This window comes from Artemia sp. Qi Xiang Cuo, chromosome 15, assembly GCF_049724085.1.
Source record: "Artemia sp. Qi Xiang Cuo chromosome 15, ASM4972408v1, whole genome shotgun sequence".
In the NCBI taxonomy this organism is placed as follows: Eukaryota; Metazoa; Arthropoda; class Branchiopoda; order Anostraca; family Artemiidae; genus Artemia; species Artemia sp. Qi Xiang Cuo.
In genome coordinates, this window is record NC_142808.1 from 44,099,072 (window position 1) to 44,114,813 (window position 15,742).

The 15,742-nt window shown below is 33.9% G+C and overlaps 1 protein-coding gene across 1 annotated transcript in view; it reads left to right on the forward strand.

Moving 5' to 3' along the window:
• LOC148943709 (uncharacterized) overlaps positions 1-15,742 on the forward strand; it is a 34,815-nt gene extending 19,073 nt beyond the window's left edge. Inside the window, exons 4-5 of the mRNA XM_089101410.1 lie at positions 7,634-7,691; positions 13,365-15,742. Of these exons, the coding sequence (XP_088957536.1) occupies positions 7,634-7,691; positions 13,365-15,400 (2,094 nt within the window). The 3' untranslated portion in view covers positions 15,401-15,742. The remainder of the gene's footprint in view (positions 1-7,633; positions 7,692-13,364) is intronic.

The following is a 15,742-nucleotide window of genomic DNA, read 5'->3' on the forward strand; positions in this document are numbered from 1 at the left end:
CCAATCTGATGCTATATGATGTTTTAACCAAGTTGTCAGTGATGGCAACTTAGTTTGTTCTTTACTAGTTCCTGCCAAGAAAAAGCCGAAGGCTTTTTCCTGTGTGTAATGTTTGGTCATAAATACACACATAAATAAGGTTCGCTCTCATTAATCAAGGTTAAAGTCAACAACACTTTCACAAGGCTTACTGAATTAATCTGCAAGCTACTCCATCTTTAAAGAAATATCAATGATACTGTATATTATAGAAAAAAGATAAGGAGAGACAAAAAGACGGGTAAGGAAAAAATAAATTACTGTAAGATATAAGATACTTCAGTCAGATTATAGAATGATTCAACTGGAATATTGTTATACAAAAAATAACCTCAGTTTAAAATCTATAAGATTATTGCAAAATAATCTCTTGTTGCAAAATATAAGATTATTGGAAAATATAAACTGCAAAAATTTTTAAAGTGTTGTGACAACAATTCTGCTTTTTGTATTGAAACTAGAAAAATACCTGAAAGTTTTAAAATAAATTTTGTTTTGTCTTAGTTTTCAAGGACTATGTTACGCTATTTTATCAGTATAAGCTATTAATCCGTTATGGTATCAGCTGGTGGGAAATGGCAAAAAAGTATGCCAGAACAGTCAGAGAAAAGGATAAAAACTGAAAATAATAAAGGGTTTCCTGAAGGAGTTGTAGAAGATAACGATGAGGTAATTACCCTCCTAGATGGTTATGAAGGAAGTGATTGGCCAGTACTAATTAGAGGTGATACGAATTTGAGAAGTTCTTTTAAAAAAGACCGACAAACACCGAGTATTACAAGAGCTGTTGAGAACCAGGGAGAAACTAGGCCAGTAGAATCCAGGGAAAAAATTGAACCTGAAAGTGAAGGAAGTAATAAGGAAATCGTAATGCTAGCGCTAACCAAATGTAATGGAGATTTGAAATGTGCAGGTAATCAAAGTGAACCTGAAAGAATATTTGCAGTTGAGAAACGAATTGAAATAATGCTAGAAGAAAAGTTTGAAAGGTCAGATTCTGAAGCATGTTCAGAAGGGATTGCTGCAAATGATGTATGTAGTTCTGTAATAAAATTAGGAAAGAGATGTAGAATCAAAAAATCCATAAATAAAGAAGATCACCAAAAAGTGATCCTGAGACCTGAATATGGATGTGAAACAATATCTAAAGAAATAAATGAAGAACATGCACTTTTTCGACATCAATTACAAGACGTTTCTCAACAGCAGGCAAAATCAATGCTGCTGAAAGAAGGTAGTTGTAGCAGTGAGTTTAAGATAAATCAAGAGTTGTTGTTTCCACCCCTTAATCATATTAGTAGGAAGAGAAAGCCGGAAGGGAAAAACCATGATGATGTTCAAAGACCAAAACGGCCTAAGATGGTGAAACGAAAGGAACAAAAGACGAAAGAACTAATGCAAAAACGCAGAGAAAATCTTAAAAAGTATAGGAGGAAAGAGAGAAATGCCGAGAGACTTGCACGGCTTCAAACACGTCGTCAATTACCGTCAAATTACCTGAAATATTTTGAACAAGTTTTATTTTATTTTAATACTTAACATTAGGGAAACAACTTTTAGTAAACACTTTTATTTCTAGCCTGTTGGTAAAATGGGTTCTTCCTATGACTGAACTAACAACCGAGGCTTTGAAGTGTTTGATTCTATTTTCTGCCTCTTATTTTTGCGAGTTGGCATTTGCATCAATGGCCCAAATAAAAAAATTCTTTGTTTCTTTCACGGCAGTGTTTGGGTTTGGGAAGGATTGGAGACCTAGAGCAAAATTACCTCCTTCATTCTGAATATCCAAAATTTTAACTTAAGAATTTTAGAATTTTTTTATCATTGATAAGAGGGAATGGTGTATGATGGTGGGAATCTATGGATTAACCTAGCTCGTACTACTTTTAATAGATTTAAACTTGCTTCTGTTAGAATCTTAAAACTGACAAAGAAAATATTATGCTACTAGAATATTTACCAGACGAAAAGCGCTGTCAAATTTGATAATTCTGCTTATTAATAATTGATTTAAATTTATATAAGCTAATTGATTTTGCTATTAATAATAGTTTTGCTTATTTACTTACATGGTTCAACGGTTCCTCTTCTCCGGGTTAAATGGTTATTTTTCTGTTTGTGACTTGTCTGTGCTTTATTTACTGCAGCAACCACACCTATTTCGTCCCTTAGGCTCGGAAAATCATCACTCTGTTGTAGATTTTGGGAAATGTAGATGATCGGGTGAGATGGAGCACAAAACTTTGCGCAGATGACTTACGCATGCGAAACATACTATGCGCATCTGTGTAAATATTTATATGCATCTATGTATTCCTAAGATTTTTTTATTTAGCGAATATACATTATTTATTTAGCGAATTTATATTATTTATTTAGCGAATATAACATTAATAATAGATAGTAGACAACTTTATTTAACATTTTGTCAAACAAGTAGTAAGCAATTTGTTATGACATTTTAATAGTAAAAGCTGAACATTTAATGTGTCACAAAAGCGAAATAATGCAGCTGGAGAAGAAAGACTTTCACAAACTCAAAAGGGAAATGAAGATAGAAGACAACTTGGGATGAACTTTGTTTTTGCTGGGCCTCCGGGATCAGAAAAAGGAACACAAGCCGAGAAGTCAAGTGAAAAGCATAACTTCGTTTCTATAGGATTATGCAAGTTGCTGTGCAAAGAAATTATGGAAGATTCTCCCCATAAAACCACTATTCAAAGTTACGTGAGCAAAGGACAGCTGATTCCAAAGGACAGCCCCTCCTTACAATTAATACAATTGAATGCATACAATAACAAAAAGATAACATCTTTTTTTTGTTTGATGGTTTTCCTATAAGCATTCAACAATCTTCATTTTTAGATGAACTATTATTCGAACACGACAAGTAAATTGATGCTGTGATTTTTTGGATGTTACCAAAGAAGACCTCCTAATGCGATTAAAGAAGGACGATTAGATGATCAGGATGAAAACAGCATTAAAAAAACATATAGACATATATGAACAGGAAATGTCCCCGATTACTGACTATTATCAACTTAAAAACAAACTATGTAAAGTCAATGAAAGTGAGAATAAAGATGAAATAGCAAAACTATTGAAGATATTATAAATAGCTTATTGCATGAATAAACTTGCATTAAACAATCTAGCGGATCCCAATGAAGTGTGCTTTATTATTCACTCAGTTTTGTGAGATTTATCCAAGATGTATGCAAGATATTGGCTATAGTATTGGTTGCTGTCATATTTCTAAATTGTTGGCGCTTCCAAAGAAAATCTAGAAAATTATTCAACCCATTGAAAGACGAAAAAGCCGAAACTAGCTGCGGACAGGAAGAAAACAAAAAAATGAGACATTGATGGTGATTCTCATGCAAAAAAGTGATTTTCCTTGTTGTTCAAGCCAAGGGACTGCAAGTTTCCTATATAGGGTTTTCGGTCCAGGCGATTCCAATTGTGTACTTTTTGTTTCGGTCTGGTGCCTTTTTAGGGGGTTTCAGGCTATTTTTGTTTGGTTACTGTGGACCTTGGTTCATCCGTTCCTAGGTTGCGGCTATCGCTACAACCACTACGACGAGATCTAAGTATTTTGTTGAGTAAATAAGATACGTCTTCAGAGATTATAGATTTTTTAACAGTCGTAGATAGATAACTCCGCTATAATACCAGCATTCAGTCCTAAAATAGACCAGAGTTGAGCTGAACCCCACCGCCCATAGTAACCAAACATTATAAGCGCTTTTTGAAAAAAATAAGTGACAAGTGAGAAAAAATTACAATTAAATTATGGTGAGAAATCGCTAGGGGGGTGTGCCCAAATCAGTAAAAGAAAGGCTTTTGAATAGTATGATGGTAATAAATCGCTAGAGGGATGTACGTAAATCTGAATAAACTGCGCTTGGGGGCGAAATATGGAAAAAAGTAGTTTGAAATCAATAAAAGGAAGGCTTTTGAATAATAATGGTGTTCGTAGTTGCAGCGGTAGCTGTAACCTAGTAAAGGACGAACCACGGCCAATAGTAACCCAAAAAAGCCTAAAAACGGCGTCGGATCGAAAAAAGTTGACCATTAGAATCACCTTGGCCGAAAATCGTGGTTGCTGCTATAGCAACGACCAAGTAAAAGACGAACACGGCCAATAGTAACCCAATAATTGTAGCCCAAAACCCCCTAAAAATGGCGTCGGATCCAAACACAGGATCGAAGCACCATTAGAAGTGCCTTGGCCAAAAACCTATACAGGAAACTTACAGTCCCTTGGCTTGAACAACAAGGAAAATTAGTATAGAATTTTTCTTTACCTTAGGGATAATATTAAAATAGTAGCCAAAAATAAAAACGCTTTTTAAAAAAAACTGTCTAGTGAGAAAAAATTGCAATTAGAAGCTGTTTCAGGAAAGTGACTATGATTCGAATTAGTAGTACAAGTTTCGTTTTGAAAACAAATTTGATGTGCTGTTTTGAATAATGTCTAACATTTAAAGTTTGTCATTCGTGAAAACATTTATAAGCGTTATTACGTCAAGAGAGCAAAGTAAAGGGAAGAAAAACCGAGTAAAGTATCGGAGGAAAGCCATCAAAATATCTACTGCAAAAAAAAACTGCACTACATTAAAAACACACAAAGAATACTAAAAAATGTGAAAATCAGATAAATATAAAAAGGGCGCTGAAACGAACAATACTCGAGCACACATAATAATGGTTACTAAGTTGCCTTGTGATCCAGATTTAGAAGTCGCAGAGACAGAGAAAATCAAAAATATTCGACAGATCTTTTGAGAAGCAAAAATTAGCCAAATAATGAGTAAATACAGGAGTGATGAAAGCTATTAAGAAAACTTAAGACATCTGCACGACTGTATCAAATAGCTTATATTAACGATTAAGACTTAATTTAAACGCGATAAAGTCAGTGGCTCGGAGCTTTAGTCACACGCTTCCAAAAACCCTTAACAAGATTTGTCAGCCAATTAAGCACTCTTTCCGGAAGCTTATTGAATATAGGATGGAAAATGATAGTTTGCGTAATTAAGTGACTCGGCCCAATGGTAACCAAACCTTAAAAAAACGGAATTTTAAAAACAATAGATAGATCAAAAGTATCGAAGTTGTAGGCTGATTCCAAATGTATAAGATTCATTAAGTTTTATGTTACCCATCAAAAGTTACATGCCAGTGAAAATGTGCCTGATTTCGAAGAAAGGAAGGAAGATCCCCCAAAAGTCATGGAATCTTATTGAAAATTGTACCATCAGATTCAGCGCTTCAGAAAACACTACTGCAGAGGTTTCAAGCTCCCGTCTGCAAAAAGGTTGAATATTGTATTTTTTGCTAGATCATGGAACCGTGTTTTTTTTTCAAGGATGATTGTATCCAACCAATGGCTAGAATATCGGAAGAAGGCTTATTCGAGCGTAAATAAACAAAAGTATCCTTCCTCAATGACCAAAAGTGATTGGGTTTCAGCAAGATGCGACTTTTCAAAAAAAACTGCATTTTTTTTTATTTGTTACGTTTAATTACCCATATGCCGTCATGACATCATGCGAGGATCAAGACTCACTGACTGTCACACAGAAAAGTGATACATTCCGCCATTTTATGGTGCCAAACTACGATTCTCCCCCAAATATGACCAAGTTCATATCAGTTAAAAATTCTGAGATAGCCCATCGATTTAATAGTATTGCAATTCTGAATAGCAGTCAGAACAGGAAAGGCAATGGGAAAACACGGAATCAAATGGGGAGGAAAAGCTTTCCTGGACTTCCTAGATGAAAGTGTGGGCAAAATGAATTAATTTTTAGAGGTTTTGCGAGTTCAGGATGCTAGAATGGGTTAGAAAATTAATGTTAAGAAGACTAAGTCGCTAAGGCTAGGAATAAGCTAAGATGAAAAGGTGACGTTGGGTAACGAAAGGATTGATCAGGCATTGATCAGTGTAAAGAGGGAGGCTTTGAATAGATTGGGATGGATTAGGAGCGTGTGTAGCTGTGTTGACCTCAGGTAGCTTGGTGCTGCGGTGAATTGTTAGTAGTAGTAGTAGTAGTAGAATAACAGTCGCAAATGTTTTTCTGAAAATCCCCGTTACATGTAAATAATGTTTATTAGTTTGGAACTTTATTTAATAATTAGAATTGTTTTACAATCGCGAGAAAGAAGAGACTGTCTCTAGAGCAACAAAGAAGTGTACAGTTGCAATAAAGTAAAAAAGAAACGCCTAAGAAACGGTGCTTTACTAAGCTTTACTTCATATTTAATCTAAAATCATTTTTTCAATATATTCAAATTTATATTTTGAAATTCAAATATGTGTTCAGCTGTTTCCACCAACTGTTTCCAATGAGTAAATAGTTACTGATTAATTAAGTAATTAGTTACTAAATAATTAATAATTCAGTCATATTGTTTACGATTAAATAGTAATTAAAAAAAATTAAATGCCCAAGCACTTCAAATACCACCGAATTACAGGTGTTTTTGTGTTTCTTTTTTCGAGTTTTTTTTTTCTTTTATTTTCTTTCGTTTTTTTAATGCTCAAGAATAAATAAGACTTTAAGTCTAATTGTGTATAAAATTTCTTTGTAATGCTAAATTATGCGATATGGATTCTACTTAGACCAAAGTCCATAGATACTGCAAACACCAAGAAATGGCATCAAAGGTGATTGACCATTTTATTAATTTTCATTTTAAAAGTATTGGCACTGGCAACTTGTAAGAGTAGAAATTGGCGCCAGCGTCGACAAAAAACTCCAGCGCTATCTAATATTTGGAGGCTGTTGGCTTTTTTCTCAAGCTTTGTAATTGTGGTTTTCCTAGAAACTGAGATCAGACATTTATTACCCCCGGAAAAATGCCAAGAAACCCCAAGCGCTAGATGTTTTTGGTGGGGTTTTTTTCGTCGACACTGGTGGCAATTGCTATTTCTATAATTTTGTTGCTTTTGTTTTTTGAAGCTCCTATAAATTACTCATACTCTTTGGGCTATTTCGTTTTATTACTGTTCTTTCTGGGCAGCACACAGCTTATTTGGTAGACAGACAAAGCTGTATATAGGAATGGAGTGGGGTTTGAACAGACCTCGTAAAAATACAACGAAAATGCGTATACAAAAATTGACGTTGTTTTTTAGTTTTTATTGACGCCACTTTCAAGGGGCTTCTTGTTATATTTTGGCTTTCCAAAAATTAATTTTCAACATAACTTTTTATTCTTTAGACTAACCAGAACAATCCTTACCGATCCTGAATCAGCTAGAAATGACAATTTTTTCCCCTCTGGGCAGTTTTTTTATGAACATTTTTTTAAATTTTTAGTTACTATTAGCCGCGATTCGTCCTTTACTACATTGCAGCTATCGTTGCCACTGTGATTTTATCCACAATTGGAGGCTCATGGTGCAAGGTCTTTGGTTTAAACCATAGGAGCTACAAAGAAGTGCTTTTTCCTATAGAATTTCCTCATTTATGCTTGTTTGTTTTTCCCTTTTTTAGTTTTATCTCCTTGTTTCATTCCTCTTTCTCATTCTTTTCCATTCCTCTCCTCTCTCTTTCTCAATATTTATGTTCTATTTTTCGAGGTCCAAGAGATAAGGAGCGCAAGTGCTTCTGGAAGTGGTTGTGAAACAGCTGATATTAGTGAGTCTTTTTTTGTATCTTAAGATAGCTTGGACTGAATTTATATTAATTTAGTTCAATATTTATAGTAACGGTATTTATATTAACATTTATGTTAATTATCATTTTACTAATAATTCTTATTAATAATAGTAGCATTAATTATTTAGTATTTACGTCTATTAATTAGGTATTATATCTATTATCTGACTGATAGCTGTTTATCAGTTTATCTGCTGAAGACGGCCACTGTAAATGTGACCGAAATATCCAGAGATATTTTTTTGTGCTTCACTGTTAAATAAAAGGATTTTCCCTATTGAACTGTTATTTATCGGTTAATGATAAATAATCATTATTCATAATCAATAATAATTATCAATTTATTGTATATATTATTATATTAATATTTATGATGACTATTTAGTAAATATCTATATTAACAGTATTTATATTAGCAGTTATATTAATCATTATTATATTGTTTTACTAATAGCTATTATTAATGGATAATAATATTACTTCATAAACATTTATAACTAGCATTTATAATTAATAATAACTATAATTTATATTAGCATACCTTTGACTTGGACAAAAGATCTAGCCTAAATATAAAGAGGTTGAATGAGGTTATATATAAGTAAATAGAGTTGTAATTGTTGTAGGAGGAGGGGTAGGTCATGATACTTAAAAGAGTGATGGTCGAATATAAAAAGTTGCATTTTAGTGCGTTGCATCAAAAATTCCCAAGAGAAGGTAACCTAATAAGGATCTTAGGGGGTAGATTCCTCCCTACTACGCGTAGGTTCGGTGTGATGTAAATCGAAAAATACTTCAAGAAGTATAAGCTCTATACAGTGGTGGGTAAAATACTTTTTAAAAGTATTTAAATACAAAATATTGTACTTGCTTGTAAATTTGTTTAAATAGTATTTTCATTTACGTGACAATACATTTTCTATTTAAATGCTGAAATACGTTTTTAAATACCCTAATGCATCGGAACTAAAATATGGAAAAGACAATACAGAAAGAATATAGGTTATACTGTGCTCCTAGAAATACTATACAAAACAAGAAAGACGAATATCAAACCACGTCAATCTGCTTCACTAAAATTCAAACATCTACAATCTACAATATTCAACATCTACAATTTTCTGAATCATTCATCTTCAAGCTTGTGTGTCTTGCAAAATAGCGCTCGCGACTGAGTAAAGTTGCTCGACAGGAGCAGACAGAAGTGATTGACGTAAAATGCTTCTGAACTAAGAAGAAGCATTGTCTATGAACATAGATAATGAAGATAAGAAAAATAAGAAATAATAAGAATAATAATAAGATAAGAAGATAATGAAAAAGCTGGATAAGAAGAATTGAATCAAGGTCTTTCATCTTGTCTTCAATAGACTATAGAACCTCTAATTTAAAGAAGAGTTGCTGCGTTCAGACACGGTATCATTTGCAGGATTATCTGCTTCCTTAAAGGGAAACGAATCCGACACATTCGATTTTTTAAATTTCATCTCTATGAAATCATCTTTTTTAAATCCCATCTCTATGGGCAAATCATCAGTCGAGGCTGCTCTTTTTTTCTGAAAACCGCGTAGTCGTGAAACAGCGGAAGGGTAGAAGTTGTAATCACAAAATCCCCGAAGTTTTTGATACAGACGTCCATAGACAGAGGACTATAAAAATCCTTTTATGGTCCCCATAAAATTGTAGAAGCTAGCAGAGTGGTGGGCTTTAGAGCCCCGCTATGCTGCGTATTAACGACATTCTTTTTCAGCCCTCTGTGGATTGGCATCACTGTACCGAAAGATTAGTATTTTATCCTTCATCAGACCTAGCTCTTTTCTGCTAGAGAGCAGCAGTTGTAGGTTATCTAATACCCAGCTCAGCAGTCTTTTCTGCTTGAGAGCAGAAGATGTAACGTATCTAATGCTTTGTTTATTGGATCGGCAACCTGTACACATTCACTCCGAAGCTCAATCTCCGAAGATTAACCCATGGTACATTAAGATCCTCACAAGATTATTGTATCTTATGTGGCTCATAATTCTCAAAAATATGCCCTGCACTGTCGCATATCCAAAGTGTTGTGTTTGGGAGTTTTAGCTCTTTTCCTCTTGGTTTCTTAAATTTATCCAATGCCTTTTGTTCTGTCCCTGGTGGCATTCCAAAGTGCCTCGTACTTAGGGAATGCAGCTCTGTATCGTTTTTTGGAGGGGTTACGCGTAAAGGCATGCTTAGTATCTTTAATATTAACGAAGCTGAGTGTATGGGTGGTGCAACGCAGAAGATCAGAAAGAGAGTAACCTTCGTCTGCGTTCTTTTTATTCTGTTCATCACAAAAGCCGATGAGATGCAAACTGTGATCATTACTGGTCTCTTTTTTCTCTTATTCATTTGACTGAACCTTCTCATCCTCTGATTCTATATCTGCTTCTAGAATTTACACTTGTAGCATGATTGACGGCTGTATAGTTTCTGAGGACCTTGACAAAATTGCGTCCAGTATCTTTAATTGTCTTTACTATTGTTATGTAAGCCAGGCTAAATTCTTCATTTATCTTACTTATGCCACAAACGCTGTAATCATGCATCCCCACAAAGCACTGGTGCGCAACGGCTGAATTGATCAATTTGCAGTTACGTTTAAGATAACTTGCACTACACACGTCTGCGGCTTTAGAAAGATAGTTACGTTTGGAAACTTTTCAATGAGGCTCTCTCTTATGTTAATATATTGCGTGTTTACTTAGGTCGCAAGAGTCTTATCATTCATAATTGACACATTTAATGACAGGCCAGTATCAAAATCGTAGATTGCTTTCTTGTTAACCCTATCAAAAAATTTCGATTTTATTGATTATATAGTTCGTAATCAGGTAATCAACTTGTGCTTTTGGTAGCTTTACCATCCTCTTCTCAAGCAAATTACCGCTATTATTTTTTTTTTCGTGGCGCAATATGAAGAATCGAAGTTATGCCTTGGCAAAGATGCCGTAATAGTTACTGCATTTGTTTAATTAGGATTTTCCACGTATGGAACCTCCTCCATATGGAGAGAGATAATCTCTAAGTAGATGGTGAATCTTTTGCAACAGGTACCTCTTTGGACAGCAGAGAGAACTTCCCTCTTAGGAGAGGAACGTATCTTTCCATAAGAAGGGAGATAAATAGATCAACTCAAAGTAGATGATGTCTTGATCATCTTGTAGATAATCTGGGTAGATGATCCAAAGGCATCTCTTCGTAAAATGAATAATTTTCTAAAGAAAAGAGATTACATCAGAATTTTTTGATGTAAATGCGCAAGAGCAACATGGATTTATTGCATATTATGTTTGATATATTTTTATTAGAATAAAAAAAGATATTTTTACTAGAAAAAAAACGCAAAAAGAATAAGGACGGCAACAATTCAGCTGGTGTAGTTAAAACCTGGTAAATACAGTAACAGTTTTATTCAGTTCGGGAAATGTCAATTTTTACTAAAAAATTATGTGAGATAGTAATTTGCCACTTTTTTCTTACAGAGTGGTCACTCACGAAGAGTTTTTGGTTGAGGAAGTTAGAGCCTGAATAAACTGCAGTGTCTAACCTATCGTAACGGTCTAGAGCTTCAAAAGTAGCTGCTGAACCAGAAATGTGAGCCTCAGAGGCTAAAAATACCCCTTCATTCCTGATCATAGCTAGCTCAACTTGATTTTTTATTTTATTTTTTTTTAATTTGTGGTGCCAGGTATATCTGAATTGCTGCAGTCTTTTATCGAGATTTTTAGATGACTGGTGAATCAATATACGTAGTAATCCTTACAGAGTCTGTACCTAGAGCTCTTAGCTACTACTCAGTTCTTATCTAGAGTTCCTGTCTACTGGTCGGGGACTATTCGTTATATTCTGCAAGGATTGTAATTGACGCTGTATGCGAAAGTGTTTTGTCGTTCCAATACAGAAAAAAAGTAATTAAATACGTATTTCAAGTACACTTCCAGAAGTGTATTTAAACATGTATATGAAATACATGAAAAGCATTTAAATATATATTTAAAATACATGTATTTAAATACTGCTTTATCATTGGCTGTATATCGTCCCGGATTGACCATTTGATCGGGTTTCCTACAGAGGATAATTTCATAAATCAAATTAAATAGCTAAGCTCTGTTAAAATGCTAGGCACTGTTGCTAAAATAGCGATTCAATGGCGAGTATGTACAAAACTAAGTTTTATGCATTCAAGCTGTAAGATGTGTCAAAAACTTTTTATCGAATTTGTTTGGGCCTACTGATGGCTATGGACAAAATTCTATTGTGGATTTGACCATTGATATTTTTGACGTTTCTTACTTGTTTTTTATTATTGGTTTTATTATAATATATTACTGGTAATTATTTGATTAAAAAAAAAACTATTTTAGTAATTGAGATAAACAAGCACTTAAACAAGTTCTTGACCTTACTCATCCATCCAATCACCTAGGACAAAACAGTATAACCAATCCATTAGCCAAGTAATCATGTCCAAAATCGACCAAAGCTATCATTAATAAATGTAAGTCGTTGTACAAATACCGGAAAAAGTACATTAAATTTAATGAAATATTCCCCAGGTGACCACCTCACATCAGCGCTTCTCAGAGGAATACATACTTGCCAATATGGGCTTCGGCACCTTAAATTTCTGACCCTAGCAAGTGAGTGCGCCTGCCATAAGCACTTATGGCATCCCCTTGTATAGTCTCACCTGAGAAATATACACAAAAAAATTAAAATAACCAAAAATATATATATACCCACCAATTGGAAGCATAGCTTCATTTACCATCTTTCACCAGCAATTAATTGAAATAATGTATACACTATTCTGAAAGAATACCATCCTGGACAATTATATATATATATATATATATATATATATATATATATATATATATATATATATATATATATATATATATATATATATATATATATATATATCTGTATATAAAGTAGGGTCACACCAAACCAACAAATTAAGGAAACGATATTAAATCAAGGTAACTTAGCATATTTTTACGAAAAAAGAAAATTATATTAATATCATGGTATTGTTGCAGCAGCAACATTTTCAGCTGCTGCAATAATTTTTTTTATCTATATATAGATAAAGGATAATATTTTGCCCTATTTTGTCCATCTTATGTCCATAATTTATTTTTAAGGAAGGATAGAAGGGGGGGGGGGGGGGGTTATTTTAAAACGTATAAAACTTTTTTGCGCTTCGTGAGGAATTATTACCTCTTAAAATAAAGTGGCTTCCATATTGAAAGTTTTTGATAATTGGATAGCCTAATGATTGTAGTATATGAACATAGGGAGGGGGATGGGAGTAATAGGGGACAGTCTAACTACACAATGGGGTAGATTATGAGAATTTACTCCCTCCTCCTCCCTACATTGGTTCAAAAAATTGCTTCTAAAAATTAAAATATGATTCCCTGAAGCGTAATCCTATCATTTTTTGGCCGCATCTAGCCTGATTCCCATAAGGGCAAAGGGCACCCTCTAGGGCATAGGGTACATAAGGGCATCTTTTCCCAATGCTAAAAAAAAACCGGCCTAAATGTTTTTTTTTTTTTTTGTTTTTTTTATGTTTTCAAAATCTCTTCAGTTAATTGCTGATCTACTTCTACTTTTCAGTTCATTCATCGCAAGAGGTAATACAAACGCAATTGAAAATTATGGAAGAAATCGAAAGAAAGAAGAGACAAGAAGAAGAAGACGAAAAACTGGCAAGAGAATTGAGCGAATTATTCAACACTGGCAAACCTAAATTGAAACAGAAAGGTGACCCCGGATTCTATGAACTGCGTAAGAACTCAAAAACACAACTAAGTCCAGATTTTACTTTAGTTCCATCTACTTCAAATGGAAAAAATACTGTCTCACTGGTCAATGAAAAAGAAGATAATATTTCAAAAAATGGTTTAAAAAGAAAGAGAAAGTTAAGTAAAGAAAATAACGATATGGCTGAGCAACATAATATGACGGGAGCAAAACAAAATATTGATCCTGATATGCAAAAAGAAGACAATGTAAGTTCAAAAGAATTGAAGAGACAGGTGGACAAGAAGGGAGCTAAAGGATTTTTAATTGATGAAAGTGAAACAAGTCATGGCGGATTACTTCATAAACAACTTGCTAGTAATGATGACCTAAGTCTAGCTGGACGAAAGCTTAAAACGACTAAACCTTGCGTGAGAGGACAAAAAAAACAAATGAATAAAAAGGAAATCAAGACCAGATCAAGTTCTACTCCCTTAAATGCTGGAAATATTAGAGAAAATATAAAAGATAAAAAGAGGGTAGGTGCCGAAGCAGGGATGGAAGAACAGTCGAAAATAGGAGTTAGGAACATATCAGATGACGAAAGCGGAAAATTCAGTCCTATCTTATCAAATTGCAATAAGACAGAAATTAATAGTGATTGTAATGATGAAAAACCGACGCTTAACTACTATGAAGACACAGGAGACGAAAAAAATACGGTAAGGAGTGCAAGGCGCCAAAAGAGACAGGCGAATAAGGATGAATTTATTTGCCCTGCCGTTGATGATTGTGAAGTAAAGCTCAAAAGGTTAAACCCTTCCAAACTCAATATTAAAAGGGATAAATTAAGTAGTTGTAGCGAAATAATCGAAAAAACTGTCAAGGCTGTTTCGAAAAAACAGAAGTACGGTGAGAGAACTGAACAAAACGGCAAAAGTATGGTTGAAACTGAACACCAGAAACCAAAAAAGTATTCTCCAATTTCATCGAGTCCTAAAACGGGAATGGGTGTAAGACCCAAAAAGAGAATGGCGAATAAGGATGAAGTTGTGTATGCGGCAATTGATGATTGTGAAGTAAAACTCAAAACGTTAAGTCCTTCCAAAGTCGATACTAAAAGAAATAAATTAAATAATTATACCAAAAAATTCGAAAAAACTGTCAAGGCTATTTCAAAACAACAGAATGGCGAAGGAACTGAACAGAACGACAGAAGTATGGTTGAAACTGAACATCAGCAACCAGAAAAATATTCGCCAGAAGAATGTACGTCAATTTCATTAGATCCTAAAACGAAAAGTAAATTGAGCAGAAATAAGCGTACAAAAGAGGTTAATATCACTGCTAAAGCCCAGAAGGCTGAAGAAACGGATGAATATGACGAAGATGGAATTGGTGGAAGTAATCCTAAGAGACAAAAAGTGGCGAACGTTTTGAAAGCAAACAGTCCTTCAAACAAAGTTGATCGTATTTCTAAATTTCGTAAGAATTTCCAAGAAGAAAATAAGAACAATATTGATGACAGTGATGACGATGAAATTCATAAAAGTAGTTCTAAGAAACAGAAATCAGCTAAATTTAAGAGAATTCTTAATCCAAGAGCTGTACTATTGAAAGCTAAACAGAAATTAAAAGAAGATGAGAATTGTGCGAGTGTGCTAAAGAACACTATAAACTTAACAGAAACGTTTAATGATAAAATTGAAAATAATATAACTTTTAGAAAAAATAGAAATGGAAGATTTACTGCTTTGAATGAAGTTCGGAACCAGAATCATCTCAGAAAACGCGCTGAGGATGAGATTATAACGCAGGAGTTACTAGAAGACCAGAGCACTGGAGCACCGGAATCGTGGAGCACCTCTCCAATTCTCAGCCAAGCTCGATGTGTTTCGCCAGAATTCTAAGACCTTGTTTCCCTTGTTCGCCTTTCAAATCTAATGGGTATAATATGAACGAAATGGCTATTTATATCATTGTTCATGATGAAACTGGTCTGAGTTATATTTAAGCATAAATAATAATGTTGGTTGGATTGTTATGTATGATTCAATACCTCTAAAATATATTTCAATAGAAGGGAGTTACCAAAGGTCAATCTGAGAACCCTTCACTCCCATAAGGATCAAATCTATTTACAACTGCTATAGCTATGGAAATTATAAACGAAGAAAAACAAATTGTAAATGTAAAGGTGTTGTATTTCTGTTGTTTTGTTGTTTTATCCTTTAATTGAATAAAGCACTTTG